Below are 21,301 nucleotides of genomic sequence, written 5' to 3'. Positions count from 1 at the left end.
CCCAGCGGAGAACCCGAGCTCCGCTGAGCAGCTGAGCAGTAGCACGAGAGGGCGTGTCCAGCCGGGGCGATAGGCGGGGCCAGTGCTCGCAGGCCGCTGGTTTAAGGAAAGAAAGCGGTGGACCCCGAGACTGGGCGGAGCCACAGGGGCTGTGGGCGAGGCGAGGCACTGCGGGCCTCGCTGGGCGGGGCCTCGAGGGGCGGAGCCTCGGGCTCTTGGAACGCCGCAGAGGGTGGGCGGCAGGGCGGGGTTAGCGGCGGGGGCGGGGCTCGGGTCTGCAGTGGGCGGGGCCGCCGCAGAGTGGGCAGGGCCGGCCGAGAGTCCTCTGCGTGCGGCTGCCGCGGCGCCTCCACAGCGTCCCCGACAGTGCCGACCGTCGGACCCGCGACCCTTGCTAGCTGTGCGCAGCCGCTGCGGCCTCCCCTGCGGCCCGAGCAGCGGCCAAGCGCGCCCCAGCACCGGCCCTCTGCTCAGCGCCCACATCCGGGAGCAGCCGGCGCGCCTTCGCTGCGGAGGCCGCATCTGGCGCGCATCTGGCACCGCCCGGCCGGCGCTCTGGAGCCCGCGCCCGCCTTGGCCCGGCCGCGCCGGGAGCCCTGCCCGGAGCTGGAGCCGCACCTGGAGCCGCGGGCCCGGGGCCCAGAGCCGCGCAGCCGGCGCATGATGAACTCGCTCCTCTTCGGGGAGATGGCCTTGGCCTTCGGGTGCCCGCCGAGCGGCGGCGGCGGCGGGAGCTGTCCCAGTGGGGGCGGCGGCGGGGCCGGGCCGGGGCCATCACCGGTGACCGCGGCGCTGCGGGACGACCTGGGCTCCAACATCTACCTCCTGAAGGGGCTCAACGTGCGCTTCCGCTGCTTTCTGGCCAAGGTGCATGAGCTGGAGCGGCGTAACCGGCTGCTGGAGAAGCAGCTGGAGCAGCAGCAGAGCGAGCGCGAGCGGCGGCTGCGCTACAAGACCTTCTCCCGCGAGCAGGCCGTGCAGACCGGGCCCGAGCTGCTGCGGCCGGCGGCGGCCGGCATCGGGCTCGGCAGCAGCGCGGCGGCCGGCGCCAACGCCAATGCCGTGGCCCTGGGCGGCCTGCCCTCCGGCAGCGGCTCGCACCCGCAGCACTACGGCCGCCTGCCCGGGACCATCTGGAGCTACACGCAGGTGCGCCGGACGGGCGGCGGCGGCGTGGAGACAGTGCAGGGACCCGGCGTGTCTTGGGTGCACCCCGATGGCGTGGGCGTGCAGATCGACACTATCACGCCCGAGATCCGCGCACTCTACAACGTGCTGGCCAAGGTGAAGCGCGAGCGCGACGAGTACAAGCGGAGGTGAGTGGGGGTATCCAGGTCCTGGCGGCCGCGGAATGTCAGGTCGGGAGGGTCCAGGAGCGGCTGGCAGGCCCAGCAGGTGGGCTGAAAGCTGTTTGCAGAGCGCCCTATGCGCTCTTGGAAGACTTAGTTATCTAGATCCAAGAATGGGGACCGGCGCTGACTACGATGGGGGACATCTCGGTGCCGTCATTGGTCCAGGCATACTGGTTTCTAGGTGACATAATAACCATTGGTGTTGTATGCGATCTCATTTAATCTTCAGGACACTGCAGAGTGGAAGGCAGTCTTTTTCCTATTTTGCAGAAGAAGAAACTGAGGCACTGAGCTATGAAGTGACTTGCCTTAGGTAGCTTTCCTTGTAAGTGGTGAAGCCAGGATTTGAACCAGTAGTAGTAACCAATCCTGTATGTTCTGTCTCCAAGCCCAGGTAGTTTTTTATTTTCCTCACTCCCCCCAGGGGGGAGATTCCCCCTCAAAGGGTGAGAAGAAATTACTCTTAACCCACCCAATCCTCTTTTGTTCCTTGAATTAAAAGAGATCATGTGTTTGAAAACAGATGGATCACATGGGGCTGGGCTCTGCTGTTCCTGCTCCAGCTTTGAAAGGTCCAGCTGGCTGGGCTGGACAACCAGGCCATATCAGACTAATAACAGGCTTTTAAAAATGCCTCCCTTCATTCCTCTTCTCCCCACTCTCCGAAGTCTCATGGTTTATTGGGCTCCTCATGGTTTATTCCTAGCCTGAAAGGCCCCAGGAGGGATAACCTTGGGCTGGAAGACTGGACCCAGATCACCATCTCTGGCTAGACTGCCCACAGGACTGGCCATCCCATTCCTGCCCCAGCCCAGATTCCCCAGCTGGGAAACAGACATTACTTCCTGCCTGCACCCTGGCTGACAGTGCTGTCTGCTTGGCTTTCTGATAAGAGGAGGGGGTCTGTCTGCAGCACCGCAGGCCTGAGTCAGGGGAGGGGCTCTCTGTCCTTGATGGACTGGTATTACATGGATCCGGTACTATGGATCTGTATTTCAGGGCTTGAAGGATGCACTGAGAAGGACGTTTCCTTCCACCCCGAGCCCTGGTGCACACATGAGCTGTAGGTTTAATGGCACAAAGCCCTACCCAGGGAACTGGGCATGGGTCTCCTTCCTTTCCCTCCCACTGGGCAGGCTGGCCACTGGGCAGGGTTCAAATACCAGCTCCATCACCTGCCAGTGAGATTGCTGAACCACTTGGAAGCCCGTTTCCTCAGCAGAGAAAGGGGAATAACAAAACCCATGCAGGGTTGTGCAAGGGGAGAGTAGGATGGTGGTGGTGATGCTTTTTGGAAGGTTTAAAGTACCAAGCTGATCCTATTCAGGATGACAGACGTGTTGTCAAACTAGCAGGGAGCCGAAATGCCCTGAGTCTCAAGTCTCTGGCTTTCAGGGGTAGATCTTAGACCCCACTGGGAGATGAGCTCCTCTTCTGGGGTAGCTGTCTCTCTTGAAGACTTGGGCATGTCTTGGTGGCCCACCATGGGGAGGCCACCTTTCTGCCCTCGTGGGCAGCCTTGTTGGGGTGGGGTAGGGAAACAGGCGCTTGGTCTCGATGGTGAAACTCAGGAGGGCTGGGCCTTCCTGTCTGCCACTGTTGATGGTGTCGTCATGCCCCAGGTTTGCGTTGTGTTTGTTTTGTGGTGTGTGTGCTTTTTGGACCTGGCTACTAAGGAGATGGAAAAACCGTGCCCAGTCTTAGAGGGAAATGGGTTGGCATTGAGCAATGTTCTGTTGAAGTTGCACCCAGGGTGTGGGGTATGATGTCAGCTTTGGCGCTGGCCTGGAATGAGCCAGTGCTGCTGAGACAGGTGGAGGTAGGCGTCACTCTTCCCGCCCTGCTGGGAAGGTGTGTGCATACCTTCTCTTCTCTATGTTTTTGTGAATTGGACACATCTTTTCTGGAGTTGCTTTAGGGCTCAGATTGGATTTTTCCAAAGCAAGTGTATGTACTTCCCTGGGCCTCAGTTTCCCTAAATGTAAGGTGAGGTAGATGGGCTAGAACTGTGTTCCTTGACGCCGCAGGCTTCCTCTGAGCTGTTTTCGGGGTTCCTTGAATATTAAATAAAATTATTATTTAAAAATATATTACAATCTTAATATGGTCATAAAAATCTGCTCACTAACATTTAAGTTCTTAATGTTAACTCATTGGAGCCTACCAGACATACTTACTAATATTTAGTCTCGAGTTAAAGCGTCTCTCCTGCCCTCTTTGTCTGCAGAGTATTCTGAGATCGCAAAACAAGTGGCTGAAAACTATTCTTATTTGTAGCTACTTATCTGTGCGAGTCAGGATTTTCTTGATGCTTTGCAGTGAAAACTGGAGACAAAATTAAACTGGATGCAGGACGTCATCCCTAATCCCGATTCTAAATGTTAATGCAGCAGAATAGCCTCATCAAGCTCATTGATTGAATTTAGAATAGGTAACTGTTATATATTTGGACCGACCATATCAAGTCATACAAGCAACATTGTGTTTTTACTTGCTTATATGTTTGAATTTCTTATAAGAATTTTTTTTGGGGGGGTGTGGAGTATATGATCAACTTTAAAAAGTGTTTTAAAACTGTGGGGCTAGATGATCACAAAGGATCTTCCCAGTCTTGACAATGTATAAGTTTGAGTTCCCACGCCCCAACGCTCCATCCACAGGAGAAGTCACAAACTATGGAATGAGGCTGAGGTGTTTGCTGAATATCTGGCAACCGGAGTCTTCAGATCCTTTTAGGATGCCTTGCCTGGTGCCCCAAGCAGTGACCAGCGGGAGGGCCCTGTGTAAGGAAAGGAAAAGTTCCAGGGTCTCCTCTGGTCTACTTGGAGTAACTCACAGCCTCGGACTCCCTTATTACTTTTCTCAGAGGGAAACCTGGAAAGTGTGACTCAATATTCTCCCAACTGGAGGCTCCACCATCATGATTTTTTGCCATATCCATGAACTATGCTATTAAAAAAAAAAAAAAAACCCATTGCCACTGAGTCCGTTCCAACTCATAGCGATCCTACAGGACAGAGTAGAACTACCCCATAGGGTTTCCAAGGCTGTAAATCTTTACAATAACAGTCTGCCACATCTTTCTGCTGTGGAGCAGCTGGTGGGTTTGAACTGCTAACCTTTCAGTTAGCAGCCAGGTCCTTAACCACTGCGTCACCAGGGCTCCTTCCTGTACTATTACTTATGGAAAATGAAATATTTTAATAGCCTTGTTATTTGCTGTTAGGTGCTGTCAAGTCGGTTCCAACTCATAGTGACCCCATGTACAATATTTATAACGTTTTCACTGGCCGATTTTTTTAGAAGTAGATCTCTGGGTCCTTCTTCCTGGTCTGTCTTAGTCTGGAAGCTCCACTGAAACCCATCCACCATAGGTGACCCTGCTGGTATTTAAAATACCGAGGACATAGCTTCCAGCTCACAGTAACACGAAGCCACCTCAGTATGACAAGCTGACAGATGAGTGGTGGTTTAACAGCCTTCTTGCATATCTTAAATTTTACTTGTTTTAAGTTTACAATTCATTGGTTTTTAGTGAATTCACGGAGTTGTGCAACCATTACCACAATCCAGTTTTAGAACACTTCCATCCCCTCTCAAAGATCCTTCATGCCTGTTTGCAGTGAGTGTCCGTTCCCACCCAAGCCTAGGCAACCACTCATCTTTCTGTCTCTATAGATCTGCTTATTCCAGACATACCGTATAAATGGAGCCACACAATATGTAGTCTTTTCTGTCTGTCTTCTTTCACTTAGATAATGTTTTTGAGCTTCATCCATGCTCTAGCATGTACCAGTAAAAAGCAAAACAAAACCAAACATTGCCGTCAAGTTGATGCCCACTCGTAGTGACCCTATAGGGCAGAGTAGAACTGTCCCATATGGTTTCTGAGGCTGTATGTTCCTTTTTATCACAGTGTAATATTCCATTGTGTGGATAGTCCACATTCTGTTTATCCATTTACCTACTTATTCAATATATTTTAAATGTAAAAAATCACTGGTGTGCTCCTAAAATCATCCCGTGTGCCCCCAGTGGTACACGAACCATGCTTTGGAAATACCAACCCAAAGAGCCCCTAGCCTGGGGTGCCCAGCCCCCGTCCTTTCACCACTACTTTGGTTTCCCCTTGGTCCAATCAGCCAAGCCCTGAGCCCTTTACCACGTGGGCAATGTGGTCGCTGAACCTGTAATGCAGACGGGGTTGTCAAGCATTGATTTGGAAACCAAAACAAACATCTCTACCCTGTCACCACCCAGTGCTACCAAGATATCCTGTTCTGAGTTTGCAAGCTGGGGGCTTTTGCCTGGGAGATTCCTGCTGAATCTAGCCAAACTCAGCTCAAGCAGAGAATTCTGTGAATTGGCATCCAAGAGACCTGGGCCCTAGGTCTGGCTGGGTTACTAGGTAGTTTGTGACCTTAGGCCTGCTGCTGCCCTCTCTGGGCCTCAGGTTCTCCATCTTTACATGAAGGGGTTCCTTTAGGTGATCCCTAAGTGCCCTCCCAGCTCACTCTACACTGCAGGTCTGGGACTCCAAGCTCCCTTGGTCAGGGCTGATCTTTCTGTCTCCTGGGATGACAGCGTTCATTGTAACCTTTGTGGCTTGGGCCTCCCCATCTCCCTTCCTGGCCTTGGATGAACATGGTCCAGGCTTAGGGCATGGGCAGTACTGCCTAGCCCATCCCCAGGCTAGACTCAAGCAGTTTCCTCTCTCTTCATTGGCTCCAGAAGGAAGCAGGAGAGCCTTGAGGTTGTCAAGAAAAAGGTCCCTCTAGCCTGGCAGATGGGGGGAAAGTTCCCCAGGGGCTGGCAGAGGGGGTACTGCCTGGCTGCCTTTTGGTGGGGAAACCTTTTGAGGGTCTGGTGCCCCTGGTCCAGAAGCTCCTGCAGCCCTCCTGGGCACCCCAGTTCCAGTATGATTTGGGACCACTGGCTTCCTTCCCTCCCCCTGCAGGTTGCTGACAGAGTGTATGCACCCCTGGCCTAAGTCAGCTTTAAGGGCTGGATTTGTTTTTCCCTGGTGCCTGGAGCCATAGGAAGGTATCCTGGTGATCATTTAGCTGGTGGTTTTCAAGTGGGCCCTTCAGAGCCCTAGAGCCCAGAGCAGAGTGCCTCGAGCTGTTCTAGGGACAGTGGAGGCTGAGCCCTTGAGGCTTGGCCCACGTCAACCACAGTAACTCCATTTCTGTCTAACTCCCAGATGGATATTCTGAGGAAGAGTCAGTTTGAGAACAGAGTCCACTGTTTAAAAAATGAAAAAGAAATCACTGATTCAGCTGAGTACTTTCATTTTAGAGATGGAGAAACAGAGTCCCAGAGGGGGACTGGTCCTCAAAGCTGAGCTGGCCCTACCCCAGACCCCTCATCTGCCACTCAGAGCTGTCCTCACCACTCTGAGGTGATGCCCACACTGACTGCCTGAGGCCAGGGCTTTTCAGGTTCTCTCCACCTTTTTCTGTGTTGGCCTTTAAGGATCTTTTAGAAAGGCACTTTTAGAGACGAGAGGGACTTTTGTCACGAGAGGGACTTTTGTCACGGCTATTTCTGATCGTGAGCCGGAAGGGGCTGGGCTGTATCAGCCGGGATAAGGTCTTCAAAAAGGAATGGTGGGTGGGTCAGCTGGAGTGTCCCCTGCCTTTTCCCGTAACGCCCTAGGGAGGCCCTGGAGCAGGTGGGTGCTGGCCCCTGGACACTGCAAAGCCAGAAGGCTGCCCCAAGAAAGCTGGTTGGAGGGCTTTCTTCCCTGCCACTTCCGTCGACACTTTCATTGTTTCTGAAGCTGCCACTGATATGAATTCTTTATTTCCAATTTGCCTGTGAGGCAGCCTGGAGTGGTGGAAAACGGTTGGTGTTCTGGCTGTACTATGTGACTATGGGCAAGTTACTTGGCCTCTCTGAGCTGCCTAAGCCTCCTCCTTCCTCTTCTGTAAAGGAGCGATAATAATGCCATTCTCTGAGGGCTTGGGAAGGAATAAATGAGCTCATATGTTAGGGGGCCTGGGGCTTGGTAGGCTCCTGGGACGTCCCCCAGCCCCCTGCAATGTCTGCTCCATTAATTTATAGGGATTTCTCAACACAGCCCTGGACTGCCCAACAAATCCATTTCAGGACACGTCGCCGCTCTCTGTCCCATGAAAGGCGCCAGAGATGGTGTTGGGGGCGGAGGGAAGAAGGGCTGCTTCTTTGTCCGGCATCTAAGAAGGGTGTTCTTCCTACTCTTAGCGGTTGATTTGTGGCTCCGGAAGTCTTTCACCACTCCCCCTGTCTCTCAAGAGAAACACATCAAAACCCCCTCCATCCAGCTCCTCAGTTCACTGGAGAACTGTATTAAAAAGTCTCTCGGCTGGGCTGGCATACTCTTTGGGAACAAATTTGGGAGGGATTTTCAGAGCGTCAAGTCAGAGGGAGGGCAGCAAGGTCCCAGAAAAGAAAAGGAAGCAGGAGACAGCTGACGCTGAAGATTCCTTCTCAGAGGAATGCGAGGCGGGGCTTTTCCCTCAGACCGGATGCTCAGCCCTTGGGCTCCCCCAACACTCACACGTACACTCACGCCACGTGCACACACACATTCACAGACACACATATGCACACGCTCACACACACATGCACTCACACTCTTTGGCTCTCTCTTTATTTCCACGTCTCACATCTTCACACACACCAGTATTTGAAGGACACAGAAGAGTAGCTGGGAGACCCAGAATTTGAACACGCCCTTTGCTGCAAGGAACTGCATTGACTTGCAGCGGAATTGATTTAAACCATGTCATGTATCGGTGATACGGAGGTTGTGGACACTGCATTTGGAGTCCTGGCTTTTGATAGCACTGGGGAGATGATGCCGGGCTGACATCTTGCTTATTTCCAATGTCATGGATGGCTGAAGGCCTGGGACAGAGAAGAATGCAGCCCTGTCTTCCCCCTGGACTCAGAAGTAGGACTCTGTGGCTCTTCCCTGGCTTTCTTCAGTCAAACATTCCTGTGCACCCAGTACCTCCCCTTCGCAGCATCTGACACACGAGTCCTAATTGTCTGGGGGGTGTGGCTGCCTCCCACATCAGCTGTAAGCTCTGTGGGGACTGGCTCTGTGTCTGTCTTCCACGTCTCCCACTCACAGAGCCCAGCCAGGGCCAGAGTTTACACAATGAGGGAGGACTCTGTGTCTGGGCGCTGAGACTCTGCGGGGTGGAGGGTACAGGACACAGACGACCCAGGCTCTGCCGTCAGGGGACTGGGCAGCTTGCACAAAGAAGGGACTGGGTTTGGGATTCAGAAGACTGGGGGTGTGAGTTCAACAAGTATTTAATGAACACCCATAGCCAGCTGCCAGATGCCAGGGCCACCCAGCCCCTGCCCCCAAGAAGTGGGTCTAGCACAGGACTTAAACGCAAGTGACAAGCTTGGGCTAGTCACTTGGCCTCTCTGAGTCTTGACATCTGTAAAAGTGCTGAGCTGTCTCCCAAGGTTGCGGGAGGGGTAAATGAACTCGCATGGTGACAGCACTTTGTAAACCGTAAAGTGCTGTGTGAGTTTTGTGGGAAGGTTTCACAAGATGGGGATAGGGGGATGTGGGTACCCTATAGAGGGGAGGGTGAATGGTGCTGGCTTTAGGAGGTGGACAGAGGCTGAGACCAAGGCTGGCAGCTGGCAGCTGGCAGGAGGGTGGTCCCTGGCCTGGCTGGCAGTGTCTGTGGGTTGTGTAGCCTCCTGGTCATTGCCAGACTGCTGGGTGCTTAGAGGCTTCCAGGCTAGATGGGAGGGTGGTGGAGATTTCTGGCCCTGCTGCCTGCCTGCCAGGGGAGTACCCTCCCACCTACTCTGGGCACGAGGTACTTGGCTTCCTGGGCAGGATGTGGTTTCTCACTCTAGTCCCTGGTACAAAAGAGGGTAGTTGTCACTTGGCAGTAAACCTGGCAAGTGCCTCTGGCTCCCACAGGGGCTGTGGTCTGACTGAGCCCCCTGGGTGGTGGCATGGGGCAGCCGGAACCCTGCAGAGCCCAGGTGCTGTCCCTGGCTTGCTGGTGGTGTGACCCAACTTTGCTTTGCCCATGTGTAGATGGGGACAGTAGGAAGGTGAGCATGCCAAAGCAGCTGTGCACAGTGTGTTCTCTATGTAACCTTGTTGGAGTGGTCTGAGGTCTGCACATGCCATTTAGTCCCTGTGCCTCAGTTTGTTGCTCTGTAAAATGGGGATGAGGTTTCTTACGAGGTCCGTTTCCCAGGGTTGATATAAAAGTCAGTTGAAATAATGGGGTGTGAAAACATTTGGAAGAAAGCTTTAAAGAGAAATCATAATGATGTAATCAAGCCAAAAACCAAACCCATTGCTGTCGAGTCGATTTCGAGTCATAGTGACCCTATAGGACAGAGTAGAACTGCCCCATAGGGCTTCCAAGGAACGGCTGGTGGATTTGAGCTGCCGACCTTTTGATTAGCAGCTAAACACTTACGCAGGGCTCCAATGATGTAGTAGCTGCCACTTATTGGGGTACTAGTCTCTGTGAGAGGAGCCCCAGTGGTGCGCTGGTTAAGCCTCAACTGCTAACTAAAAGGTCGATGATTCGAACCCACCAGAGGCTCTGGAAGAGAAAAGAACTGGCAATCTGCTCCTGTAAGAATCATAGCCTAGGAAACCCTATGGGGCAGTTCTCCTCTGTCCTGTAGGGTTGCTGTGAGTCAGAATCAACTTGAAGGCAACGGGTTATATGTTTGTTTAAAGGAGCCCTGGTAGCACAGTGGTTAAGTGCTTGGCTGCTAATCGAAGGGTCGGCAGTTCAGACCCACCTGTGGCTCCACGGGAGAAAGATGTAGCAGCCTGCTCCTGTGCTGATCACAGCCTAGGAAACCCTATGGGGCAGTTCCGCTCTGTCCTACAGGGTCACTATGAGTCAAAATCGACTTGATGGCAACGGATAGGCTCTGAATTCTTTAAATAAGGGATATTTAATCATTACAGCAACACCATGTCGTGGGAATTGAATATGCCCATTTTACATGTGAGTGACTGACTCACAGAGGTGAACAAATCTGTCCCCAAACTTGCAGTGAGTCCAGTCTGGGTCTCCAGACCCCAAATTAAGTGCTCTTCTCAGGAAAAGATCTTGTGAGCTGGCCTTGTCTCGTGCCAACTGAAGGCTGGCAGTGGCCGGCCCAGAAAGTAGAACTGAGGGTGGGGAGGCAGACAGGAGGCAGGGTGGGGCAGGGTCTCCCCGGCGTTTGTCACAATATTGCCGTGGTGGGCGGCAGAGCAGGAGACAGCTGGTACACTGGGTAGACTTCCTGCTGTCACTTTATGGTGATTATTTCTTGAGAAGCGAATGAATCACTGGCAGCGACAGGCAGGCGAGCCTCCTGGCCTCCGTAGCTGCCCGTCCAGCCCTCTTGCTCTTTAGAGGTGATCCTGATGAGGGCCAGGCCCTGGGGGAAGGGGTCTTCGTGGTCGGCCACAGAGGGTGGCACACCTAGGCGGGCAGGCTTGGCAGGGAAGGGATGGGGAGCAGGGGACAAGTATCATTACCTGTCAGATACTTTCTGTGTGGTCTTGCTTAAGCCTTGCAATAACTCTGCAGGACAGAAACTGAGGCTCCAGGGGGAAGTAAGTTTCCCCAAGTCACATTGCCAGGAGGTGCAGAGGCTGGGCTCGGACGTGGGTCTCAGGTTCTAAATTAACGCCCATTCTATGACGCCCTGTCCCGAGTGCCCCATGACAGTGGCCAGGGGTCCTCTCCAGCTGATGATAAGCAGAAGGAGAGAGCTAGGAATTCTGGTGTAGGGAAGGAAGCTGGCCTTGCCCTGGACCTGGGGGCTCCCTAACTTTTAATTTCAGTCAGAGCTGTGAGCTTTGTCAGGGTGCAGGGTGTTAGTTACATCTTTTCGTGCCTCTTGATGGGAAAGAAACTGCTGGGTGTGGGTGACTCAGAGTCAAGATTCTATTGTTCTCTGCATAGAGGCTTAGCGCCCACCGTGTGCCAGATCCTGAAATGGGCACTGAGGTGAAGCAGATACAGCTCCTGCCCTCAGGAGCTCAGAGTCTGGGCGTATAGGCAAATGTGTCATGTGACATGAGCCAGCTCTAATGGTGCCTGTGCATACTAGAAGCCTAATATGTATTTCTCAGTTAATTAATTTATTAAACAAATATTTATACAACATTTACTCTTAGCCAAGGAGCCCTGGCAGAGCCGTGGTTACAGTGCTCCGCTGCTAACCACAAGGTTGGCAGTTTGAACCCACGAGCCACTCTATGGGAGAGATATGGCAGTCTGCTTCCGTAAAGATTATATACAGCCTTGTAAACCCTGTGGGACAGTTCTACTCCATCCTACAGGGTCGCTATAACTCGGAATTGATTTGACGGCCATGGGTTTTACTCTTTGTCAGGCTCTGTTTAAAGCGGTTTACAAACATTTAATTCATATAACCGCATAGTAACCCTATGAGTCGGGTACTATCATGAGCCCATTTTAGAGACACTGAAACTGAACCACTGAGGCACTGAGGAAACTGGGCCAAGACACAACTCATAAGTGGCAAAGCCAAGATTCAAACCCAGGTAGTCCGGTTTCAGATCCAACCTTGATCCTGTGCCATACCCAGCAAGGGGATGCCCATTACAGGCAGCTTCCTTGCTCTGAGCCTCAGTTTTCACATATGTGAAATGGGGGAAATAAATCTGACCTTATGAGGCTGTTTGCAGGACGCAGTGAAGTGATCAATGCCTGAGGAAGCACTTTGTAAACTAGTGAGTGCTATACCCGTGGGGAATAAATTTTTGGAAGCCCAGGGCCCTAGCAACCCTTCTGTTTCTTCTCCAACTTTCCACACAACCTGGGGCTACTCACAGCTCCTTGAAATGCCTCATCCTTTCCTCGCTTTTATATTCACACTCCCCTGGATTCCAAGACAACTGTGATGGCTGTTGGACGGAAACCTGCTAAATTAGACAGCTTGGAGCAGAGTGCTTGTGTGGGACTTGGATGCTGGGAAGAAAGGAAGCTGTAGAGTGTCTCTGCAGCTTATGAGCTCCATGACCTTGGGAGAGTCACTTTGCCTTTCTGCACCTCTCTTTCCTTATCTGCAAAATGGGAATAGCCATATCACGTGGATTGCAGGAGAAAGCATATGAAATGGCCGTGCTCAGAAACTGGCAGCTGCCGTGATGGTTGTTAAATGAGGCTGGGGGTCCCTGGGAGAGGAGCAGGGTGGGACCTTGGCCCTGCAGAAGCTCCTCCACCAGCTGGCCCGGGCAGGGGTGTTTCTGAGCTGTCTCCGAGCTGCTTGCTCAGTGTGCTCTGGCTGGCGTGCTCAGATTCAGGATGTGCAGGTTCACACAGCCCCCACCCCCCACCCCCCTGCTGCATGCCAGAGAGAGGCCCCTGCAGTGGAGATATTGCCTTCCGCCCTCTTAATTGGCCGTTTTTATTACTTGGGTTATTTAAGACGGGTCTTGGCTCGATGCCGCCTGTTTGCTGTCTTGGGGGAGGGGAAGAGCTACTGGTCTAAGCGGACCTTGTGAAATTCCCCGGCACACAGGCTCCTCTCTGGGCAGGGCCAGTACATCTTCCCAGGGCCTACTGGGGACCGCTTTTTGCCCCTAGCCCACAGGGTAATGGGCGGAAGGCCCTCAGGAGGGGTGTTACTGGAATAGCTTTGGGGGAAGCTTGTTGCAGAGTCAGGCCACAGGGCCAGAGTGCCTTGGAGTTCTGGGTGGGACCCTGGGGTGCCTAAAACCCAGGGATTCTGGAAGGTACCTGAGCCAGTTTGGGGGCAGTCAAGGAAGGCTTCCCAGAAAAGGCATCACCAGACTGGTGTCTTGAAGGCCCAATGAGAGCGGAAGAGAAGTGGGCAGGGTGTTCAGAGTAGAGAGGACAGCTGTGCAAAAGGCCTGGAGGAGAGACTGGCATGCAGAGGTGAGGCTGGAGCCTGGGCACAGCCAGAGGCACCCTGCACTGCCCTTTCTTCTTTCCCTTCTTGTCCTCCCTTCCTCCTCTTGGCCTTCTCGGCTCTTTCTCCTTTGTTATCTCTCTCTTACCCTTCTTTCTTGTTTTGGCCTCAGATCCCTGTGGCTGTTTTGCTCACTGCCGCCCATCCCCCTTAGGAGGCAGGGGCAGGGTTGTGAGGAGGGGCTGCAGGCCTCTGGCTAGGCCTGTCCCCCCCACCTTTCAGCCAGATGTCAGGGCCTGGTGGGTAGCTTTTTGTCTGATGCTGGGGGTTTATGAGTCGTGTGTGTGTGCACGTGAGCACGTGTCTGGGGGCCTCTATCTGTCTCCACTCTCTGGACTTGGAACCCCCAGGTCAGGACCCTCTGGCCTCCCTAGACCTCTGTGTTACAGAAGTGAGTCTTGACATCATGGTGTGGGGGGCAGGGGAGGCTGCCTGGTGAGAGGGTTAGCTGCCCAGTCTTGGAGGTCAATACTGGCCACTGGCGGGGGGGCCCTTAGCCTTCCCAGCCCCCATCAAAGTCTAAGATCTAGAAATAGACACAGGTTCTAGACTAGTGGGGGGCAGGGGAGGCCAGGCTGCTTACCTGACCTCTTCCCACTGACAGCTCTGCCTGTCCCTTCCCCTCATACCTGTGACTTCCCCTTACTACCTGGTAAGCCCAGAGGGCTTGGGGAGCTCTCAAAAATCATTTAAGGGGACAATGGTGCTGGCTGTAGAATTCTTGCCTTCTACGTGGGAGACCCGGGTACGATTCCCAGCCAATGCACCTCATGTGCAGCTGCCACCTGACTGTCGCTGGAGACTTGAGTGTTGCCATGATACCGAACAGGTTTCGGTGGAGCTTCCAGACTGAGACGGACTAAGAAGAAAGGCTTGGTGATCTACTTCTGAAAATCAGGCACTGAAAACCCTGTGGATTATTCACTGTGCGTGGGGTCACCATGAGTGCTGGCCAACTTGGTAGTATACAACAGCGACAACGACAGAGGTCATTTAATCCATCCCCTTGCTTCCAGGCAAAATCATTCCCCTGTCATTCCAGACTAGTAGTTGTGCCATCTCTCTGTTTTCAAAGACCTTCTGAGAGTTCATCCTTCAGTGTACTCTATTTTCCCCTCCACCACCTCTCACGTACCCATGACCATTTTACAAATGAGAAAACTGAGGCCCAGAGAAGGAAAGCAGCTACCTTGAGGTCACACAGCAGAACAGGGGTTGGAACCCAGGTCTTCTCACTCCTGTCCCCTGAACAGGGCTCCTTCTGGGGATACAGTTTTGTTTTGTTTTTTACATAATAATAATAGCTTTTATTTACTGATGATAAATAAAATGGCAGGCACCATGATAGTCACTTTACATGCATTATCTTTTTTAATCCCCTCAGTACCTCTGATGAACCAACCAACCAGTTGCTGTTGAGTTAACTCTGGCTCATGGTGTTTCAGAGTAGAACTGTGCTCCATAGGGTCTTCAATGGCTGTGATATTTTAGAAGTAGCTTGCCAGGCCTTTCTTCTGAGGTACCTCTGGGTAGATTTGAACAGGCAACCTTTTGGTTAGTCACCAAGCTCTTAACCATTAGTACCACTGAGCGACTCCTAATGAAGTATATGTCTGTTCTGAGGAGTACTCTCAGGCTGAGAGATATCAAGCAGATTATTTAAGGTCAAACTCGTGGGGGTTCTAGTTTTTTAAGGCAGGGTTTTAAAAACTTTTAGAGCCCGGAGCACTTGAGTGAAAGAGGCATAACTTGGAGTATGTACAGTGGGGTCCACAGAGACCAGGCCCTACCTCTTACCAGACCAGCTGGTCCTCAGTGCTGCAGACGGGTGCTCTTGGCCTTTTGTAGGCTGACAGGACATCTGAGGTTACCTCGTGGGTTTGTTTCCTTATAACAAAAACCCTTTCCCTCACTTCAGCCCAGCTTTGGGCTCTTGGGGTTTTGACTAACTGACCTACTGTCTCTGTCTGCTAACTGTGTGCTTGGTCACATCACTTCTCTGTGCCTCAGTTTCCTCTAGTGTAAAATAGGTTGCTGATAAGCCTACCGTTCCCATCCCTTTTTCTCTGAGGTAAGCCCTAGAGTTGAAAGTTTTGCAAACCTGGCCTTGAACACTGGAGCTGGAGGAATCACAAGGGCCAACCCTCCAATTCCCAACAAAGATCCTGTTTTCCAAATCCCCCAGTCTGGGGATGTGGCCTGGCAAATAGTACTTTTGGATTTGTACACACCTTTGTATGGAAAGGAAACCCTAGTGGCATAGTGGTTAAGAGCTATGGCTGTTTACCAAAGGGTCGGCAGTTCAAATCCCCCACGCGCTCCTTGGGAGCTCTCTGGGGCAGTCCTATAGGGTCGCTATGAGTCGGAATTGACTCAACAGCACTGGGTTTGGTTTTTTTTTTTTTGGTTGTATGGAAAGTCGAAATATTAAATTGCAGTTGGCTTTTTTTTTTACACTGGCCTCTAGAGAAAATGTTAATATTTAGAACATCAGGAGTTACCTGAGTTGAGGAAACGGAGACCCAAGCTCAGCAGGCTACTACTGGCCGAGCCAGAATTAACCTGATGCCGAGCTCAGGACCCCGCTTTCAACTTGTGGGCCGGTCCTTCCTGAGGCTGGGTAAAGGCATAATAAATTAGTGGGGAATTAAAAAGAAACTGCTTTGTTCCCTCTTCCTTGGTGTTCACGGTTGGCGCACAGTCCTGGCCATCACTCAGGAAGGAGCTCTGGCTCTGTGGCGGGATTGCTGGGGTTCACATCTCCTCTCTGAGCCTCAATTCCCTCACCTGTAAAATGGGGCTGGTAGCCTTAGCTCGTAAGATCGCATGTAATGAAGATTCAGTGAAATATTGCATGCAGAGCGCTGAGTATGGTGCAGGCACAGAGGACTCACTGAACCTGAGTTGTTGTCACTCTGACCCCTCTGCCCAAGCCTGGCCCTCCCCAGCCCCCAGGCATCGAGACTATGAGAACCGCCTGCTCCTTCCCCCTTCTGGCAGCAGGCTGGCCTTTTGTGTTCAGGGCACTTCCTTTCCCCAGCAGAGCCTCCTGCCTGGCCAGCAAGGAGGTCATGTCTCCCCTCCCTCCCCAGCAGACTGTCAGTGCAGGGTCACCAGGAGGGCAAGACCTAGTGTCCAGGGCTGTGTCCAGCACAGCGTGTCGCCAGGAGTGTGTGGTGTCCAGTGGTCTTGTTGGAGACTGGACTTGAATAGGGGAGTCTGTCCCTGTTCCTGCCTCCCTGGATGTCACAGAATGTCCAGAAGGGGACTTCCAAGTCACAGCCTCCAGGAGTCACATGGCTGCCCCGAGGTTTTACTATAAGGCCAGGGGCAGAGCTGGGATTTGAACCTGGGTGTGGTAGACTCGAAGGAGCCCTGGTGGTCCCATGGTTAAAGTGCTTGGCTGTGAACCAGAATGTCAGTGGTTCAAAGCTACAAGCCACTTCACAGGAGAAAGATGTGGCAGCCTGCTTCTGTAAAGATTTACAGCCTAGGAAGCCTTATGGGGCAGTTCTACTCTGACCTATAGGGCCGCTGTGAGTTGGCATTGACTTGACGGCAATGGGTTTGGTTTTTTTGTATCGCGTCAGACTCCTCACCCAGAGTTCTTTCCACCACCTTCTCAGGCTCAAGCTCCCAGGCTGAGAAACAGACCTCATATTCCTGGGCCCTTTCCTTGGTCTGAGCCTGAAGACAGGGGTTCAAGTCCTGCCCTGCCCCTCAGTAGGCGGCAAGGCAACCACTCTTCCTCCTGGTCCTGTGTAGGGCAGTGGGTTGGTGGTTTTCGAGTCCTAGTCCAGCTCGCAGATTGCCTCCATGAGGCCTTGTGGGTGAAGCACCCGCTCCCAGACCAGGCAGAGTGGTGACGTTGGAGGTTGTCTTGGCATTGTTTTTCCAGGGTTGACATCGTTGCATGGGTTTAGTGTTTCGTCTGTAAGACAAAGTCTGCTTTGTAGCTTCTGCCTGGTGTAAGTCCAGGCAAACCACCCCCAAGGTGGGAAACGAGGTGGAAGAGATCGTGGGCTCCAAACAGAGAAGCCCTGTGAGGTTTGGCTCACGTTTGGCGCCCCCAAAGAGGGAAGCTGTGATCTCATAGTTCATAATACCCATCTCACTTGCTTCCTGAGAGCACCCCATAGGCTCAGTGTGGTGCTGAAAGCTTCACGATATGATCTCTTGAACATGACAACACTCCCGAAAGGTAGCAGTGGTTATGCCCATTGCAGAGATGAGGAAAGTGAGGTTTGTAGGTGAGATGACTTATCCCTCATCATAGTTAGAAAGTGGCAGAGCTGACATGTGGACTTGGGTCTCTCTACTTCAAAGATCCCCACTGGAATCTACCACTGTTGAGTCTCATATTGAACCCAGCTTTGGGTGGGTACGTCAGAAAACCAAGACCCTGGGTTAAGCTGGAACATAGAAACCTCATGGCTTTAGGGCATTCATAGGTTTAATTTCTCTTCAGTATTCAGAGCTGGGTCACTGTGCTTGGAGTGTATGTGTTGTGTATGTCTGTGTGTGTGTACATGTATGTACAATTTAGAGAAAAGGATTAGACACTGAAAGGTCTGTAGTTATGGGAAAGTGATTCCAGAGAGGCCTTTTGGGCAAGTGTAAAGAATCATCCCAGGGGGCACCTAGGACCTTCTGGTCTTCTTTTTTAGGAACTACCCACTTCACCAGTAGATCATTCATTTGTTCATTTATCCAGCATTTTCTGTACTCCTGTGCTCAGGTCCTATTTGGGCCTTGGGGATGATGCTCCATGAACCAGACAGGCAGACACCTGTCTCCAGTGAGCTTGCCAAATGACAGTTAAATCAGAGCTGGAAGAGTCTTTAGAGATGGTTTAGTCTTCCCCCACAACACACTTTTTTCAGAGAGGGGCAGTGACTTGCCCAAGGTTGCACAGCAAATTGGCAAGACCCAGCCCTGTGCTGACAGCTGACAGAGCTGCTCTCACTCCCTGCTGGCAGCTCTCTTGCCCAGCCCTTCCCTCCTTGGCTATTTTGTTGTATTCTTGGGCGTTTCTGTAGTGCTTCATAGCCTCTGTCCTGAGAGATGTCCAGAGATGCTGGCTGGAGCAGCGTGCAGGCCCCAGGCTGGAGTCAAGCTTGGCCATGCTCTGCTTCAAGTTGACACCCTGGCACATCTGGAACACGAGGTTGTCCAAACGCCCAAGTACAGAGACTGGAGGCCCTGCTTTACTTTTCTTTGCTGGGCAGTGGCTTCCTGTCCCCAGGCACATCTGCAGGGGTCATCTTGTTCCTCCCCTACCTTGAGGCTAGGACAATTGCAAATCCTGCTTAACAATCTTACTGCCTAGGAAGGGCATTCTAGAACCTTCTAGAGTTGCCTTCTGGTATCGTTGTGGCCCTTTCCCTTGGGAAATCCTCCCTGGTCTCTAGCCATAATCCCTAATGCTGCATTCCCCCTTGTTTAGCCTTGCATAGAGTTGGGAAAGGGGTGGCCATCAAGGCTTGATAATGACCCTTCCTAAGTTGTCAAGGCAACACTACTCCTCCCTAAGCCCCAGAGGCTTGTCCTCTTCCCACCTAAAATTCCTTTCTTCAGCTTCCTGGGAGAGTCTGTGTCTTGAGTCATGCACACTGGTTGGGACCTGCTCTTGGTGCAGAAAGGATCTGGCTGGTCTCTTTAGGATCTCACAAGTTCCTGGAAGGGAGGCACGTTCCTTCTCCTGGAGTCACGGGGCCCTCTGAGCCAGAGGTGGCCCTGGAGCCCAGCGATCACCTTCCCTCCAGCTTTCCTCATGGAGAAACTGAAGCCCAGAGAGGTTGAGCCACATGCTGGCAGTCATTAGCCCAGCTGGACAGAGCTGGGTTTCCTCCCTCCCTGGGCAGGTCCACTTCCATGGTTTGGGCAGGGGGTGGGTTTTCCAGCCTGGTGTAGGTGGATAGTGGCCTCTGGCCTGGTGGTCTCTGCTCTGGATGGGTGTCCTAGAAGCAAAGCAGCACAGGGCTCCCTGGTCTGGATCCAGTGGCCCCCACTGTTTGCCTTCTGGGGTTGGCAGATTCCAGGTGGTCCGGGGCTACCCTCGGAGTTGAGCTGTGGCCCCTCTCTGCTCCCACCCATCCCATGGTCCCCTTTTACCTCACAGCCTCCCTGTCTCCCTTTAGGCTTCAGGCAGGCCCCTCACCTCGAAGGCAGAGGACTGGAGGCCTGGATTATAGCAATGATTATGTTGCCAAGAAGGCACTAGCTCTTGTGGCTGGGGCAGGAAGGGGTTAAGCAGTTCTGCCCGCAGGGGCCGGACTCCCAGCTGGTGTCCTGGCCCCTCAGACCAGCCAAGCCATCTGGCCTGACAGAAGCCACACTGTGTCCCATCTGTCCCGAGGCAAAGTCACCAGGAGGAGGCCCACTGGCTGGCTTTATGGGCCTGCTGGGGTGGGCATGGACCAGGCTGTCTGTCCCTGGGAAGCTTGGACAGTCAAGAAAGGGCCCACTGGGCAAGCTGCCCTCTGGCCACACTCCCCGCTACCCTGGGGGTGGCTGCCTTACAGGGCCTCTGACAGGCAGGAGAAGGGAGAGCTCTGTGGGGGCAGTCAGAGCTTCCTTGTACAAATGGGCCCAGAGAGGTACAGGAGCTGGCCCAGGGTAACACAGTAAGTCAGTGCAGGCAGGGTGAGATTCACCAGGCCCTGCTCACCACTCCAGTTTACAAGCTCATTTATCTGGTAAATACTGGTTGGGGCCTATTATGCACTGTGCACTTGGAGACTCTGGTTACCAGACAGCACCCCAGTTCTAACATGGAGAAAAGGGAGCCCAGAGAATGAACCCTGTGAGAGGAAGAATGGCACATCTCAGCCAAACTCAGGGCCCTGGGCCCTGCAGTACCCTCCGCAGCAGCCAGAAGTGGGGCCTGCTCGCCAAGGTGAGAAAACAGCACCAGGCCCTTGGCATTAACGATCTTGTAGAATCCTCACAACACCTCGAGGAAACTGAGGCTCAGAGAGGCCAAGTCACTTCTACCAGGTCACCAGCTAGGTGACCCTCTGCTTCCCCCTGGCTGTGTGCCTGGCAGGATCCTGGCAGTGCTTATGGCCCTCCTTCACCCCAGAGGATCCCTGGTATCTGCATGACTCCTTGCTTATCTGAAGGCACCAAGGCTCTGCCTTCCAAGCCAATGGGGACGTCACCCTGAGGGCCACCCAGTCAGGGCCAAGCAGGGCCCCAGCCTGCCAGCCCAGAGTGTGGCCAAAGGGCAGCCCCTCACCTCCCAGCAGGCTCACAAGGTTTATGGGCTGGCCCTGGGTTACACAGCACATTGGAGTTTGGGGGTGGTGCAGCTTGGTGTTAGACCCATGCTGACCACTGGGAGACCAAGGCACACGTCCTCCCTCCCATTATGAGGCTACCTGGCACCTAGAAAGGAGCCCAGGCTTTGGGATCTGACAGACCTGGGTTCTAATCCAGCACCCTCCACTTCTTGAGGAGAGCAGAGGCAGGACAGTCTGGTGATTATGAGATTGGGCTCTGGAGCCAAACTGCCTGGATTCAAGTCCTGGCCTTTCCATGTACAAACGCTGTGTGACCTTGGACGAGTTGCTTCACTTCCCTGGGTCTCAGTTTCTCATCTGTGAAAGGGGCATAGGAATAGTACCTACCTCATAGGGCTGTTGGGAAGATTAAATGAGTTATAGTGTCTAGCACATACTGATATGTCATACTGTTAACTAATATGTCAGCCCACGTAAGTCACCTCACCTCGGTTTCCCCAATAGCAGAATGGAGGCAAGGAAATGGGAATCTCCAATAAGATGTCATGACAAGGGCTTTACCATCACAGGAGGTTCTCTGGGAGTCTTTGCTCCATTTCATTCTCCCTCCCATCTTGAGTGGTAGCCCAGCCCCATGGATGGGCAAGAGGCATGCTCCTTGTATATTTGTGTTGGGGGGCACCCCGGTGTCCTGCCTCCGGCCCTGCCACTGGTTCACGTCTAGTTGAATGTTCAGGCCCTGCCACGACAATGTAATGA

The 21,301-nt window shown here is 53.0% G+C and overlaps 1 protein-coding gene across 3 annotated transcripts in view; it reads left to right on the top strand.

The window, feature by feature from the left end:
* The first annotated feature begins 320 nt into the window (after positions 1 to 320).
* IFFO2 (intermediate filament family orphan 2) overlaps positions 321 to 21,301 on the top strand; it is a 53,465-nt gene continuing 32,484 nt past the window's right edge. For all 3 annotated transcript variants that reach the window (XM_049878093.1, XM_049878092.1, XM_049878091.1), the window contains exon 1: positions 321 to 1,316. In XM_049878093.1, coding sequence (XP_049734050.1) covers positions 661 to 1,316 — 656 coding nt within the window. In that variant the 5' untranslated portion in view covers positions 321 to 660. The remainder of the gene's footprint in view (positions 1,317 to 21,301) is intronic.

Source organism: Elephas maximus, chromosome 3, assembly GCF_024166365.1.
Source record: "Elephas maximus indicus isolate mEleMax1 chromosome 3, mEleMax1 primary haplotype, whole genome shotgun sequence".
Lineage (NCBI taxonomy): Eukaryota > Metazoa > Chordata > Mammalia > Proboscidea > Elephantidae > Elephas > Elephas maximus.
The sequence above is the reverse complement of the archived record's forward strand: the minus strand, read 5'-3'. Positions and strand labels throughout refer to the sequence as shown.